The sequence below is a fragment of the Sus scrofa genome, chromosome 13 (genome assembly GCF_054392235.1).
Source record: "Sus scrofa isolate SSC_HxYL_T2T_F1_AM1 chromosome 13, Sscrofa_HxYL_maternal_Yorkshire_Landrace_v2.0, whole genome shotgun sequence".
Classification (NCBI taxonomy): domain Eukaryota; kingdom Metazoa; phylum Chordata; class Mammalia; order Artiodactyla; family Suidae; genus Sus; species Sus scrofa.
In genome coordinates, this window is record NC_139395.1 from 114,843,848 (window position 1) to 114,858,760 (window position 14,913).

A 14,913-nucleotide genomic window follows, 5' to 3' on the forward strand; every position below is an offset into this window, starting at 1 on the left:
TATAGAAATTGTAGTGGGTGGTTAAGGAAGTACTTGGTAAAGCAAGCTGGTTCAAACCTAATTACAAAGAAAACCGCAAAGATCTAGAACATCCTTTTAAATAAATCAAGTATTGATAAAATTGTACAGCCTGAAGGTACATGCTCCTGGTAACTTTTTAATCTTAGGTTGAAGAATTTAAAAGTATACCTGCAAAGAGTGAGAATATCATAACTGAGACAACAACTAGGAACAATGCCCTTGAGAAGGAAAAAGAAAAAGAAGAGAAAAAATTAAAGGAAGTTATGGATAGCCTTAAACAGGAAACACAAGGACTTCAGAAAGAAAAAGAAGTAAGATTCTTAGTTGTGTTTATTTTGGTGGCTTGCAGGGTGGGTGATGACTTCCACAGCATGTGAAAGTTCCTGGGCTATGGATCAAACCCCTGCCACAGCAGCAACCCAAGCTGCTGCAGTGATAGTCCTGGGTCCTTAACCCACTGTGCCACAAGAGAACTCCTGGCTTACCTGTTTTTTGGGGTTTTTTGTTTGTCCTTAATTTTTATTGAGGTGAAATTCACTAATATAAAATTGACATTTTTGTTAAAGTGTATATTGTTTACAGTGTTGTGTTTCTGCTGTACAGCAAAGTGACTCGATTATTACATATATATACTTTTTTTAATACTCTTCCAGTATGATTTATCATAGGACATTGAATATAGTTCTTTGTGCTATACAGTAGGACCTTGTTGTTTATCCCCTCCATGTATATAATACCTTACATCTGCTAACCCCAACCTCCCACTCCATCTCTCTCCCAACCCCCTCCACTTTCACAACCACCAGTCTTGTTCATAAGTCTCTTTCTGTTTTGCAGATGGTATCATTTGTGTCACATTTCATATTCCATATGTAAGTGATATCATGGTTTTTTGTCTTTCTGACTGATATCACTTAGTGTGATAATCTCTAGTTGCATCCATATTGCTGCAAATGGTATTATTTCATTCTTTTTATGGCTGAGTAGTATTCCATTATGTATATATATACCACGTCTTCTTAATCCGGTCATCTGTTGTTAGACATTTAGGTTGTTTCCATGTTTTGGCTATTGTGAATAGTGCTGCTATGAACATAGGGGTTCTTGAATATTTAAATTACAGTTTTGTCTGGATATGTGGGATTGCTAGATCATATGGTAACTCTATCTTTAGTTTTCTGAGGAGCTTTCATACTGTTTTCCACAGTGGCTGTACCAACTTCCATTCCTACCAAGAGTGTAGGTGGGTGCACTTCACATTTCTCTTTCATTTGTTAATTGTGACAACTAACACAATTAACAGTGTGAGGTGGTACCTCATTGTAGTTTTGATGTGTATTTCTCTCTCTCTTTTTTTTTTTTTTGTCTTTTGTCTTGTCTTTTTAGGGCCGCACCTGCGGCATGTGGAGGTTCCCAGGCTAGGGGTCTAATCAGAGCTATAGCCACTGGCCTACGCTAGAGCCACAGCACCACGGGATCCGAGCCACATCTGTGACCTACATACACCACAGCTCACGGCAACGCCGGATCCTTAACCCGCTGAGTGAGGCCAGGGGTCGAACCTGAAACCTCATAGTTACAGTCAGATTCATTAACCACTGAGCCACGACGGGAACTCCCTGCATTTCTCTAATAATTAGCAATGTTGAACACTTTTTCATGTGCCTATTGGCAATTTGTATTTCTTCTTAGGATAAATATCTATTGAGGTGTTCTGTCCATTGTTTGATGGGGTTGCTTGTTTTATTTGTTGAATTGTATGAGCAAGTTTGTATATTTTGGAAATTAAGCCCTTGTTGGTTGCATCATTTGCAGATACCTTCTCCTATTCTGTAGGTTGTCTTTTCATTTTGTTTATGGTTCCCTTTGCTGTACAAAAGCTTTTAAGTTTGAATAGGTCCCATTTGTTTATTTATTTTATTTTTATTGCCATGGGAGACCAACCTAAGAAAACATTGGTACAACTTGGCTCAAAGAATGTTTGCCTCTGATCTCTTTTTATGGTGTCATGTTATATGTTTAAATTTTTAAGCCATTATGAATTTATTTTTGTGTATGGTGAGAGGGTGTGTTCTAATTTCATTGATTTACATGTAGCTGTCTAACTTTCCCAACACCACTTGCTAAAGAGACTTTTTCCCATTATATATTGCTTCCTTTGTTGAAGATTAATGGACTGCAGGTGTGTGGGTCTATTTCTGGGCTCGATTCTGTCCATTGGTCCATATGTCTGTGCTAATACCACGCTGTTTCTGATTACTGTAGTTTTGTATTGTCTGGCATCCCTCCTGCTTAGTTCTTTTTTTTCAGGATTGCTTTGGCAATTCTGAGTCTTATGGTTTCATGTAAATTTTTGGATTATTTTAGTTCTGCGAATAATGTCACTCATTTAACTTTAGCTTTTCCTTTTTTTTTTCTTTTTTTTTTTTTTCTTAGTAGTATGTCTTGGTATAGGTCTGTTTGAGTTTAATTTGTTTGGGACCCTCTGTGCATCCTGTATCTGGATTATCTTTCCTTTTTTAGGTTTGGGAATTTTTTTGCGGTAATTCTTCAAATATATTTTCAGTCTCTTTTTTATCTCTTTCTTCCCCCTCTGGAAACCCTATTATGTGTAGAGTGGCGTGTTTTGTATTACCCCATAAATCTCTTATATTTCTTTCTTTCTTTCTTTCTTTCTTTCTTTCTTTCTTTCTTTCTTTCTTTTTTTTTCCAATTTGGCTTTCTGTCTGGTGTCCTGATTGGGTGATTTCCATTATTCTATTTTCCAGGTCACTTACTCATTCTTCTGCATTATTCATTCTGCTATTCATTGCCTTTAGCTAGCTTTCATCTCGGCGAATGAGTTTTCTAGTTTTTCTTGGTTCCGCTTTAAATTTCTAGTTCCTTCTTGCAGTACTCTATTTCTATTGATAGCCTTAGTTCTTTTAGTATTTTCATTATCTCTTTTTGAAATCAGTGTCGTTTAGACTGAAGAGGTCTGTTTCATTTTTCTTTCAGGGGAATTCTCTTGGTCTTTTAACTGCGAGTGGTTTCTTTGCTTCTTCACTTATACTTCTCTTGAGTGAGTTTAGGAAAAACAGTTGTCTACTGTAATCTTGGCAGGATATTTATATGTGGAAGCATCCCTGTGTAGCTTGTGTGGGTTTGATATTTTTGGTGTGAGGGCTGTTTTTAGCATGGATGTCTGTTGCCTCTTTCCTCAGCATGTGCTGGCCATTATTCCCTTGATAATAGTGGGAGTGCAATCCAGTGGCTGGTATGTGATCTGGGGCTTTCAGTAGTGGAGCATGCAGTGGGAGCAGAAGCAGCTCTCAAAGACTCCTGGAGTTTGTGTAGGCAGTGTCCTGCCAACTGAGAGTACACAGAAAATAAGGCTGTAATGATGGGTCCTACCCCTCCCCTCACATACCCCCAAAGATGGTGCCTGGCCTCTAAGGCAGCCTGGGCTTTCAGATGTGGTTGCACTAGTTTCTAGTTCTTCAGGCTGTTTCTACCTAGCCAACCCCAGTCTTCTCCCTGTGCCTGATTTCCAGAGTCCAAGCTTTAGCCCTCAGCCCACACCAGAGTACATATGTCTCAGGCTGGGGAATGTAGGGCAGTAGCACTGACCATCTCTATAGGTCTGTCTCTATTCTGACTGCTGCAAACCAGTTGGTGCATTCTCCTCTGACGTTCTGAAGCTCGCCCTCTGTCCTGGCTGGTCTTCCCAAGGAGAGAGGACTTCCTAGGGTGTAGGAAGCTTTCTTTCACATCTCCCTCCCTCAGGCACAGGTATCATCCTGATTCCTTTCTCATTTCTTTTTTCTTTTTTTCTTTTGCCCTATCCAGTTATATGGAAATTTTCTTGATCTTGCAGAAGTCTGAGGTTCTTCTGCCTGTGTTCAGTAGATTTTCTTTGAGAATTGTTCCACATGTAGTTGTATTTTTGATGTATTTGTGGAAGGAGGTGAGCCTCACGTCCTACTACTTTGTCATCTTGATTGTTTTGGCCTTTTTTTTTTTTTTTTTTTTATAACTTAGAGATTGTTTTTGTAGTAATAGTAAAAAATAAACTATTTTGGGCTTTTGATATCTTACATTCCTAAAAATAGCCTAGACACTTTTGTTTTCTGCTTTCTCATTTAAAAAAAAATAATAACTGAGAATGAGAACACACACACACAAACATATATATACCTTTGTTAAATGTTGATTTTGCCATCGGATTTTCTTCGTCTTCTCTTAAATTATTTTCTTGGTAATATAACTGTTTACTACATATAAAAACTTTGGACCACACTAACCATAGGTTGACATTTGCTTCTGTAGCTCTTGTGTAATAGTTTTAAAACCATAGCTCTCATGTCAGTTCTTGGTTCAAATCCTAGGTCAGTCACTTATTCATTATCTCTGAGTTTGTGCAGGTTTTTGTTTGTTTTTTAGGGCCGAACCCAAGGCATATGGAGGTTCTCAAACTAGGGGTCGAAACAGAGCTATAGCTGCTGGTCTACACCACAGCCACAGCAACTCAGGATCTGAGCTGTGTCTGCGACCTGAACCACATTTCAGGGCAACGCTGGATCCTTAACCACTGAGTGAGGCCAGGGATCGAACCTGCAACCTTATAGTTCCTAGTCGGATTCATTTCCACTGTGCCATGGTGGGAACTCCTATTTTTTTTTTTTTTTTTAAAGTGAAATAAATAAGTGTTAAGAGAGAAGAAAGAGAAGATAAGTGTGGAGAAAACAAAGGCAGGCTCTGGGGGGTGGGAGTGAAGAGAGAGAGGGCTTGTGCAGGTTTTTATGTCTCTAAGATATCATCCTCAAAGTAGGGAAGAAAATATTACCCATCTTGAGAATCTTTATGAAAATAAAATGTATGTATACTCACATAAAGTGCCTAGAAATTAAGGAATTGATAGGGAGTTCCAATTGTGGCTCAGCGGAAACAAATCTAACATTCATGAGGATACAGGTTCAATCCCTGGCCTCACTCAGGGGGTTAAGGATCCAGCGTTGCTGTGAGCTGTGGTGTAGGTCACAGTTGTGGCTCTGATCTGGTTTTGCTGTAGCTATGGCGTAGGCCAGCAGCTACAGCTCTGATTCTACCCCTAGCCTGGGAAACTCCCATGTGCTGTGGGTACGGCCCTTAAAAAAAAAAAATTAGAAAAAGGAGTTGATAAATGGTAGCTATTATATTGTCACTTGGTTAAAACAAGAGTGTGAGGTGGTCGCCTTGATTTGTCTTACCTTCCCAACAAAAGTATAGGCATAAAGTTTAACTCTGTATTTACCATAGCCTTTTTGGCAACACTGAGCATATTAAGTAGATATTTTAATAGATAACAGTGATTGAGTTAAATTGACTAATATTACTTAAGTCAGTTACATAAGACCTTTTTATGTTAACGATACCTCATTTGGATTTTTTTTTAACAGACTAAATTCATTCTCTTTTGAAATACAGACATGTCCTAATATCACATTACAAAACTCTATATAAGTAGAGTGCCCATGTGATAAACTGACAGAGGATAAATACAGTAGCTTTCCTGATGGAATACTTTATAGAGATAGATTTTCACATTTGCTCACCTAATGTATATTAAGTACTCTGTGTACCTTGGCATTTTGTCTTAATGACAAAGCCAGGACTTATATCCAGGTGTCTTTATATTCCTCAGCATATGTAGTAGCTAAAAGCAGAGGCTCTGACACTTATCAGTAACTATTGAATTTTGAGCAAGTTATTTAAATTCTGACCTGAGCTTCCTCAAAATGGACATAATGATTGTTTTATGGAATTAATACATACAAAACATTCAGAATAGTGGGTAGAAAGTAGCCTGGAGCAGTGTGTTCATGATTTTTAACATCAAATATTTAAACCGATGATCTTATATAACCTTATATTCCTGGTTCTAATGCCATTACTATAATAAACAGATGCTTTCCACATAGTCAATTACAGTAGCCCAAAATTTCTATTACTTAAATTATGACTTGTGTTGGGGATTGCTTTGCCTTACCTCTAAAACACAACGTTTTCCAACATAAATATACTTGAGGAATCTTTCTGCTGAGTGGTCCTTATACCTTACTGTTTCAAGTGAGGTAATATGGGAAGACCATGGAATCTAGAATTTATATCCAAATTTTTATTCTTTCAACAGCTTTTTTTTGGGGGGGGGTCATTTTAACCTCTACATTGAATATGCTAATATTTACCTCATTAAGCTCTTGTTGGGGAATCAATTGGGAAAAGACTTTATACAATGAACATTTGCAACTAGGAAAATACTGTTCATCCATTCCACTCATGAGATTGATTTCTATATATTGTGCTTGTAGAATCCTATTAAGTTAAATTTAAAACATATTGTTTACCTTTCACTTTAGGCTTGAAATATTTATTTCAGATTTAATGAGATCTATTATTTTCAGAGTCAAGAGAAAGAACTTATGGGATTCAGCAAATCAGTAAATGAAGCACGTTCAAAGATGGATGTAGCCCAATCAGAACTTGATATCTATCTTAGTCGTTATAACACTGCAGTATCTCAATTAAGTAAAGCCAAGGATGCTCTGATGGCAGCTTCTGAGACTCTCAAAGAAAGGAAAGCTGCAATTGGAGATATAGAGGCAAAACTCCCTCAAACCGAGTGTGAACTAAAAGAGGTAAATTTTGCTTCTGTATTTCATCTGAACTCTGTTTATCAGCCCTAGTTTTGTTTATTTTTGTATATATTTGCGTACATAATTTTTTTAATCTCAGCATCTAAAGTGACTGTTAACAGCTTTTTTTTTTTAATTCAATGTAATCTTTCCCAAAAGAATGGGGAATTTTTATGTTACATCTGGTATGAATTGAAACTATCAAGAAACTATTCTCCCCTGAAGTGGCAAATAGCAACACTGCCACCACCGTTATTTCCTATGGAAATAATTTAAATAAGAGTAAGTTTGTGTTTTCCTAAATTTAAGTGTAAACAGCATATTCAGGAGTAAAGGAAAAACACAAATCAGTTGTATGTCTGTATGAAGAAATATACAAATCATCTACCTTAGTGTATTTTTACTGGTTTTGAATTTATGGATGTAGTCTCTTTGTTGGCAGTGCAAGTTGTTAAACTCATCAAGACATTTAGCTTAACTCAATTGATGCCCCTCATGACCTTGAGTGATTTAGGCATCTAAGAAATTTCATAACTTTAACCCCCAAAGCATCATTAGGCAAGATGGCAATAGATGGCAATGCTGATTGAAGAGAAATTATACTGAAAGTCTTTTTCATTTTAGTAAATGCATACCACTTGGTCATCAGAGAACTTAATGACCATGTAGAATTTAAATGTGTATTTAAATGTCATGTCCACTGACCACTTCTATCTTCCTGGTGATTTCAGTTTATTTTTAGATAAATTTTATCTATAACTTGAGCTTTTACTTTAAACCGGTATGACTGGTAATAGAGGTAATAATTTAAAGCCAGGAGATGAAGGTGAGTATCAGAAAAATGGCTGCTCTAACTTGAGGATTGAGAAACAGAGTTAAGATTTTTGTGCGCATGTATGTGGTTCCTTTCTTGTTGGCAGCCTGACGTTTTTGTTTAGCAGTAGTACTATTCATTTATCATGCTTTCCTTCATTTGTTTTACTTTATTTAATTAGATGTAATAATACATGTTGTATAATAAGTTTCCTTTTATATAGAAAGCAAAGTTCAGTATAATCATAGCTTTGCCCAGTCACCCTTATCTAGAATTTTATATTGAGATCTTTAATTAGTGTAAGAATATAAGAATTAGGACACACTTATGCATAACTATGTGGTGCCAAACTGGGATGTCCACAACCCCTCTTCTGTTTGCTCTGTCAGTCAGTGCACAACTCTTAGAATAACGCCATGTTTGTATTCCTTATTATTGGCCTAGATAATTTATGCCTCTTTTAAAAGAGAAAACCCCTCCATATTTTTCAAAATCAAACCAGCAGTTAAAATATGACAGCTCAGTTCTGTTTCAAATGTTACTGGTCTTTCCTTTTTTTTTTTTCTTTAAATATTACAACTAATTGTATGCTATGATAGGGTGTATGCTTCTGGGATTCATTTTCTTTATTTTTCATGTTTAGAAAGAGAAAGAACTTCAGAAACTTACACAGGAAGAAATTAATTTCAAAAGTTTGGTTCGTGATCTTTTCCAAAAAGTTGAAGAAGCAAAGAGTTCCTTAGCAATGAATCGAAGTAGGGGGAAAGTCCTTGATGCAATAATTCAAGAAAAAAAAACTGGCAGGATTCCAGGAATATATGGAAGATTGGTAAAGTAAATTTATGTGTAAATAACTATACGTCTTTCTCAAAGACATTGTAAATAATTTTCTTACTTTACTTGAGCTGCACGTTGAGTCTCTTTATGCAAAATAATAACATTTACTTTCAGGAGTTCCCATCGTGACTCAGCAGTTAGCAAACCCGACTAGCATCCATGAGGTCGTGGGTTTGATCCCTGGCCTCACTCGGTGTGGGTTAAGAATCCGGCATTACCATGAGCGATGGTATAGGTATAGGCTGTAGACGTGGCTTAGATCCCACATTGCTGTGGCTCTGACACAGGCCCGTGGCTACAGTTCGATTGGACCCCTAGCCTGGGAACCTCCGTATGCCTTGGGTGCAGCCCTAAATGACAAAAAAAAAAAAGAATAAATAAAAGACATTCACTTTTAAGCATTTTGCTTTTCTACTCAATCATGAAAAAACCGTTGTGGAATGGATTCTTCATGTTAAAAATGGTTTTTTCGTCTTGTTCATGGTTATTAAATGTATAACAATATATATTGATTTTGTAGTAAGAGACACAATAGCATATCTTAAAATAAGTCATCAGTCTGAATATTATGCAAAATTATCTCTTCCATGGAGAAACTATTTCATGCAGGTGAGGATGGATAAAGGCTAAAATAAGGTGAAATGAGTTATAAATGTACCTAGGTTGGAAATACAGCTTTGAAGTAAAACTATTTTATGCTCATGGATGATTTCGCTTGTATTCAACTCTTACTTTTTTCTCTTTTCAATTTACTGTTGTTATTTGATAAAGGAAAGATGAAGAATATTAATAGTTAAATAAAAGAAAATTGAACTAGTTTTTTTGGTTTTGGATAATTATGGTCATTTTAAGAAAATGACCTGATTCTAGTGACAAACTTCACAAAACTACTTTTTTCCTTTTTTTTGAAAAAAAAATTTGATAAATTAAATTCTGGATTTTATATCATTTTACTGAAGGCTGTGGCTAGAGTTTAGGGAAATCAAGGGTGATAGGACCTAAAGCCTGAATTCATAATCCTGAAGTAGGAAGGGAGCTGTGGCCCTGGCTGGAGGGTTGCTGGGAGGAAACGGGGGAGATAAATATTTCAACACCATTCATCTACCCTGCCATTTCTAGCTGGTGCCTCACATTGTCTAAAGCTAGAGAGACAGAGGAGCCAATTAATGCAGTCTCTGAGTCAGCCTCCCAGAGAAGGAAGCAGAATAGAGAGATTCAAAAGGGCAAATGAAAATTACCCACCATAGTTGCTTTCAGATCTGCATGTCAGGTGACTTCCACTTTACTTTTTGAAGATAACACAATTTGATCATATTCATTTGCTCTCAAGGCAAAAATGAAGCTAATTGGTTAATGCTCCTTGATAGCTGATTTATTAATAGACATAATCTTAGATGACTTCCAATAATTTGTTCTTATTCTGAAGTTATTTTGCTTTATAGTATTTTTCCCCCCTCAGCTGCACCTGCAGCATATGGAAGTTCCCAGGCTAGGAATCAAATCCAAGCCAGAACTGGAGTTTCCCTCGTGGCTCAGTGATTAATGAATCCGACTAGGAACCATGAGGTTGCTGGTTCGATCCCTGGCCTTGCTCAGTGGGTTAAGAATCTGGTGTTGCCATGAGCTGTGGTGTAGGTGGCAGATTCAGCTCAGATCCCGCGTTGCTGTGGCTCTGGCGTAGGCCGGTGGCTACAGCTCCGATTGGACCCCTAGCCTGGGAACCTCCATATGCTGCAGGAGCGGCCCTAGAAAAGGCAAAAAGACAAAAAAAAAAAGAAAAAATCCAAGCCAGAACTGTGGCAACGCCAGATCCTTAACCCACTGCAGCACAGCAGAAACTCCTTGTTTATAGTTCTTTTTAGGTTTCAAGTCTTCACATGGTACATTTTCAGTTACATAAAACAAAAACAGTTCTCTCATTTTATGCTCATTAAATATTCAAACTCTATATCCATAAACTTTTTTTTTTTCTTTTTCTTTTTCCATTTTATACCCACACGTGGCATATGGAAATTCCTGGCCATGGGGTCAAATCAGAGCTGCAGCTGTAAGCCTACACCACGGCCCTGGCAACACCAGCTCCAAGTTACATCTGCAACCTATGCTGCAGCTTGCAAAACTGGATCCTTAACCCACTGATTGAGGCAGGGATCAAATCTACATCATCACAGACACTGTGTTGGGTTCTTAACCTGCTGAGCCACAAAGGGAACTCCCATAAACTTCTTTTTTTTTTTTTTTTTTTTTTTTGGTCTTTTTGCTATTTCTTGGGCCGCTCCCACGGCATGTGGAGGTTCCCAGGCTAGGGGTCAAATCAGAGCTGTAGCTGCTAGCCTATGCCAGAGCCACAGCAACGCGGGATCCGAGCCGTGTCTGCAACCTACACCACAGCTCACGGCAATGCCGGATCGTTAACCCACTGAGCAAGGGCAGGGATCGAACCCACAACCTCCTGGTTCCTAGTCGGATTCGTTAACCACTGCGCCACGACGGGAACTCCCCATAAACTTCTTTAAAAGGTAAATTAAAAATTCTAGTAATGATTGCCTCTGCCGAAGGGGAAGGTTGAATGTGAGGAACACTTAAATTTGTTGTTATATACTCATTTTGTTCTTTGTAAAACCATATGTAGGTATAGTTCTTTAATTAAATGCAACCTGAAAACTATATGAATAGTAATAAAATGATCCTATGCCTAATACCTTGCTGATTGTGCTTTTTTTTTTTTGCTTTTTTTTTTTCCTTTTCCTTCCCTTTCTCTTATTAGGGGGACTTAGGAGCAATTGATGAAAAATATGATGTTGCCATTTCATCCTGTTGTCATGCATTAGACTACATTGTTGTTGATTCTATTGATACAGCCCAAGAATGTGTAAACTTCCTAAAAAGACAAAATATTGGAGTTGCAACCTTTATAGGTTTGGATAAGGTGGGTATTTATAATCTATCCAGAATTTAAAGTGCCAAGTGGGAAGCCCCATTGCGCCTTAGCAGTGACGAACCTGACTAGCAACAATGAGGATGTGGGTTAGATCCCTGGCCTCACTCAGTGGATTAAGGATCTAGCATTGCCATGAGCTGTGGTGAGATTAAAAGACGTGACTTGGATCCTGCATTGATGTGGCTGTGGCGTAGGCCAGTAGCTACAGCTCCCATTCGACCCCTAGCCAGGAGCTTTCATATGCTGCACATTCCGCCCTAAGAGAAGGCAAAAAAATGAATGAAAGTGCCAAATGTTTTGGTTATGGTTGGTGGAGGGGGGCGGTTTGTGTGCTTGTGAGGTTTTTTTTGTTGTGTTTTTTTTTTTTGGTTTTTTTTGTTTTTTTTTAAAGGGCTGCATCTTTGGCATGTGGAAATTCCCAGGCTAGAGGTCAAATCGGAGCTGCTGCAACTGCTGGCCTACACCACAACAATGTGAGATCTGACCAGTGTCTATGACCTATATTGCAAATCGAGGCAATGCCATATCTTTAACCCACTGAGTGAGGCCAGGGATCAGAACTGCATCTTCATGGATAATAGTCAGGTTCTTAACCTTCTGAGCCACAATGGGAACTCCTTGGGTTGGGTTGGGTTTCTGTGTTGGTTTTTTTTCTTTTCTTTTTTTAGGGCTGCACCTGTGACATGGAAGTTCCCGGACTAGGGGTCAAATAGGATCTGCAGCTGCCAGCCTATGCCACAGCTCATAGCAATGCTGAATCCTTAACTTACTGAACGAGGCCAGGGGTCAAACCCACATCCTTATGGATACTAGTTGGTTCATAACCTGCTGAGCCACAACGGGAGCTCCTGGTTTTGTTTCTGAATCTTAGCTTTTTTAAGCAAACACCTGATGGGTTTGGGGATTATACAGGACTCTGGGATTATATGGTTGTGAAAAAACTTTTGCACTCCTTACCCTAAAGGAATATAGATTCTAAAGTTAGAGTGACTGGTAATTTCATTTTAAACTTCCACCATCAGTAACTAAAAATATGTGATATATTTATACTAAAACTATAGAATCCTTACATTTAGGAGAGCAAGGAGTTAATGTCTTTAGCAGATTAATGCAGTACTAAATACAGGTACAACTCATAAATTGCAAGTAATTTGAAAAAATGAAAGACAAAATTAATAATCTCTGGTAGGGGATAAAAATTTTAAATATTTTAAAATAAAAGTAAAGTAATAATTATATAGATCTTTGATCTTGTATCCATGTCCTTATGGTTAATACATGTATATTACTTCTATAAATGATACCTAAAAGAAATTCTGTATTCTTTGTTCTATTTATTTATTTACTTATTTTTACTTTTAGATGGCAGTGTGGGCAAAGAAAATGACCCAAATTCAAACTCCTGAAAATACACCTCGTCTATTTGATTTAGTAAAAGTGAAAGATGAGAAAATTCGCCAAGCTTTTTACTTTGCTTTACGGGATACCTTAGTAGCTGACAACTTAGATCAAGCCACAAGAGTAGCATATCAAAAAGATAGAAGATGGAGAGTGGTAACATTACAGGGGCAGATCATAGAACAGTCAGGTAATGTTATTTTTTCCTCTGCCACTGAGTTTATTTAATCTTGTTGGGAAAACATCTAAGTCTGACTTGTCCCTCTGTTCCCCAGGTACAATGACTGGTGGTGGAAGCAAAGTTATGAAAGGAAGGATGGGTTCATCAGTTGTTGTTGAAATCTCAGAAGAAGAGGTCAGCCAGCATACACAAAATTAATAGTCAGGTCTTGCTATATGTAACATACATGTAAAATTCTTGCTATAATAGTCAGGTCTTGCTATATGTAACATACATGTAAAATTAATAGTCAGGTCTTGCTATATGTAACATACATGTAAAATTCTGCCATTTCAGATGTACTGTACTCAAATTAACATTGAATTTTCTATAAAGGAGTAGTATATAAGCTGTGGGACTTTATATAAAGCACGTTAAAGTTCTAAAAATAAAATGTTCATTAGAAAGTTTATGTTCAACATATGTATCTATTCCTGTTAGGACATTTGAATCATAATGTATGTAATCGCTCAACTGACATTGGTTTCTTTGCAGTTACTGCTGTATCACATAGTTGTCTTTTTCTTTGCTTTCCTTTTTTTTTTCTTTTTTGGCCACCCCATGGCATATGGAGTTCATGGGTCCAGGGTCAGATCCAAGCCACAGATGTGACCTAAGCTGCAACTGCAGCAACACTGGATCCTTAACCCACTGTGCCCAGCTGGGGTGCAAACCTACATCCCAGTGCTCTAAAGACACTGCAGAACCCTTTGTGCCACAGTGGGAAGTCTCATAGTTGTCTTTTCTATCTCACAATAATTCGTTAAGGTATAAATATAACAAAGACTTCTGATGCATGTTTCCAAATTTTATTTTTAAATATTTTATATTCCCGCAAGTATAAGAAAATGTCAAAATGTTCAGGAAAAACTGTTGTTCCATTACCATCCTCAGAACAATATATATACTTTTCCTTAAAAACATGTACTTGGAGTTTCTGTTCTGGCTCAGTAGGTTATGAACCTGACTAGTATCCATGAGAATGTGGGTTTGATTCCTGGCCACGGGCTAAGGATCCAGCATTGCCATGAGCTGGGGTGTAGATTATAGATGCAGCTCAGATCCCATGTTGCTGTGGCTGTGGCCTAGACCGGCAGCTGCAGCTCCATTTCAACCCATAGACTGGAAACCTCTATATGCTGCAGGTATGGCCCTAAAAGGCCCCCCAAAATTAATTCTTTAAAAGTAAACATGTACTTGAATGTCCTAGATACCTAACTTTTTCCAAAGAGTTCTCTTGATTTTTTTTTTTAATAGTTTATGTTCTTTAAAAAGGACCAAAAAAAAAAATTCTCTTCATCTGATTCTGTGATGCAGAAGTTAATTGACCACCTGCTAAGCTTTAGGATTTGGAATTGAAACTAGACTGGTTTTGTTCTAGTCTTTAAGATTGCAAGTTTGGGTTTTCTTCATTCACAAGTTGACTTTGGTATTAATCTGAAATGACTCTTAGAGTAAGTAAACTTATGTCACTGGTATTCTTTTTAGGTAAATAAAATGGAATCACAGTTACAGAGAGACTCTCAAAAAGCAGTGCAAATCCAGGAACACAAAGTACAACTGGAAGAAACAGTAGTTAAGTTAAGGCATAGTGAACGAGAAATGAGGAATACACTAGAAAAGTTTACTGCAAGCATCCAGGTACTTGGTGTTTTGTTTTTTGTATTTTTTTCCTAATCAATTTTAGCTAAAATTATTGGAATTCAACAGCAGTTTGGCAGAATCATTTTGCTATTTGCTCACAGTTTTCAAATATAGGGGAGGAAGAAGGGCGGGTCTTTAAGTCGTAAGGCCTATTTTGTTTCCTTAAGTACTAATGGATAAATGCCCTATCACAGTGATGTCCAGCCACAGCCATTTCTATTTCCATTTGTACTTCATGGAAATGAAATGTGTCTTCCCTTAACTATTTAATAACCCTTTTTTTGTTTCATTCTCATTTCAAACTGAAATGTTTACAAAGTTTCAAAAAAGCAATGCATGCCCTCAAGTCGTCTTTAAAAAACAAGATTTTATTTGAGTTCCCGTC

General features: G+C 37.4%; 1 protein-coding gene across 3 annotated transcripts in view; it reads left to right on the plus strand.

The window, feature by feature from the left end:
- The window catches only part of SMC4 (structural maintenance of chromosomes 4), a 39,004-nt gene that overhangs the window by 15,811 nt on the left and 8,280 nt on the right, over nt 1–14,913 (plus strand). For all 3 annotated transcript variants that reach the window (XM_021069729.2, XM_005669952.4, XM_013982169.3), the window contains 7 exons: nt 168–332; nt 6,444–6,677; nt 8,132–8,317; nt 11,093–11,254; nt 12,629–12,854; nt 12,940–13,019; nt 14,373–14,525. In XM_021069729.2, the coding sequence (XP_020925388.1) occupies nt 168–332; nt 6,444–6,677; nt 8,132–8,317; nt 11,093–11,254; nt 12,629–12,854; nt 12,940–13,019; nt 14,373–14,525 (1,206 nt within the window). The remainder of the gene's footprint in view (nt 1–167; nt 333–6,443; nt 6,678–8,131; nt 8,318–11,092; nt 11,255–12,628; nt 12,855–12,939; nt 13,020–14,372; nt 14,526–14,913) is intronic.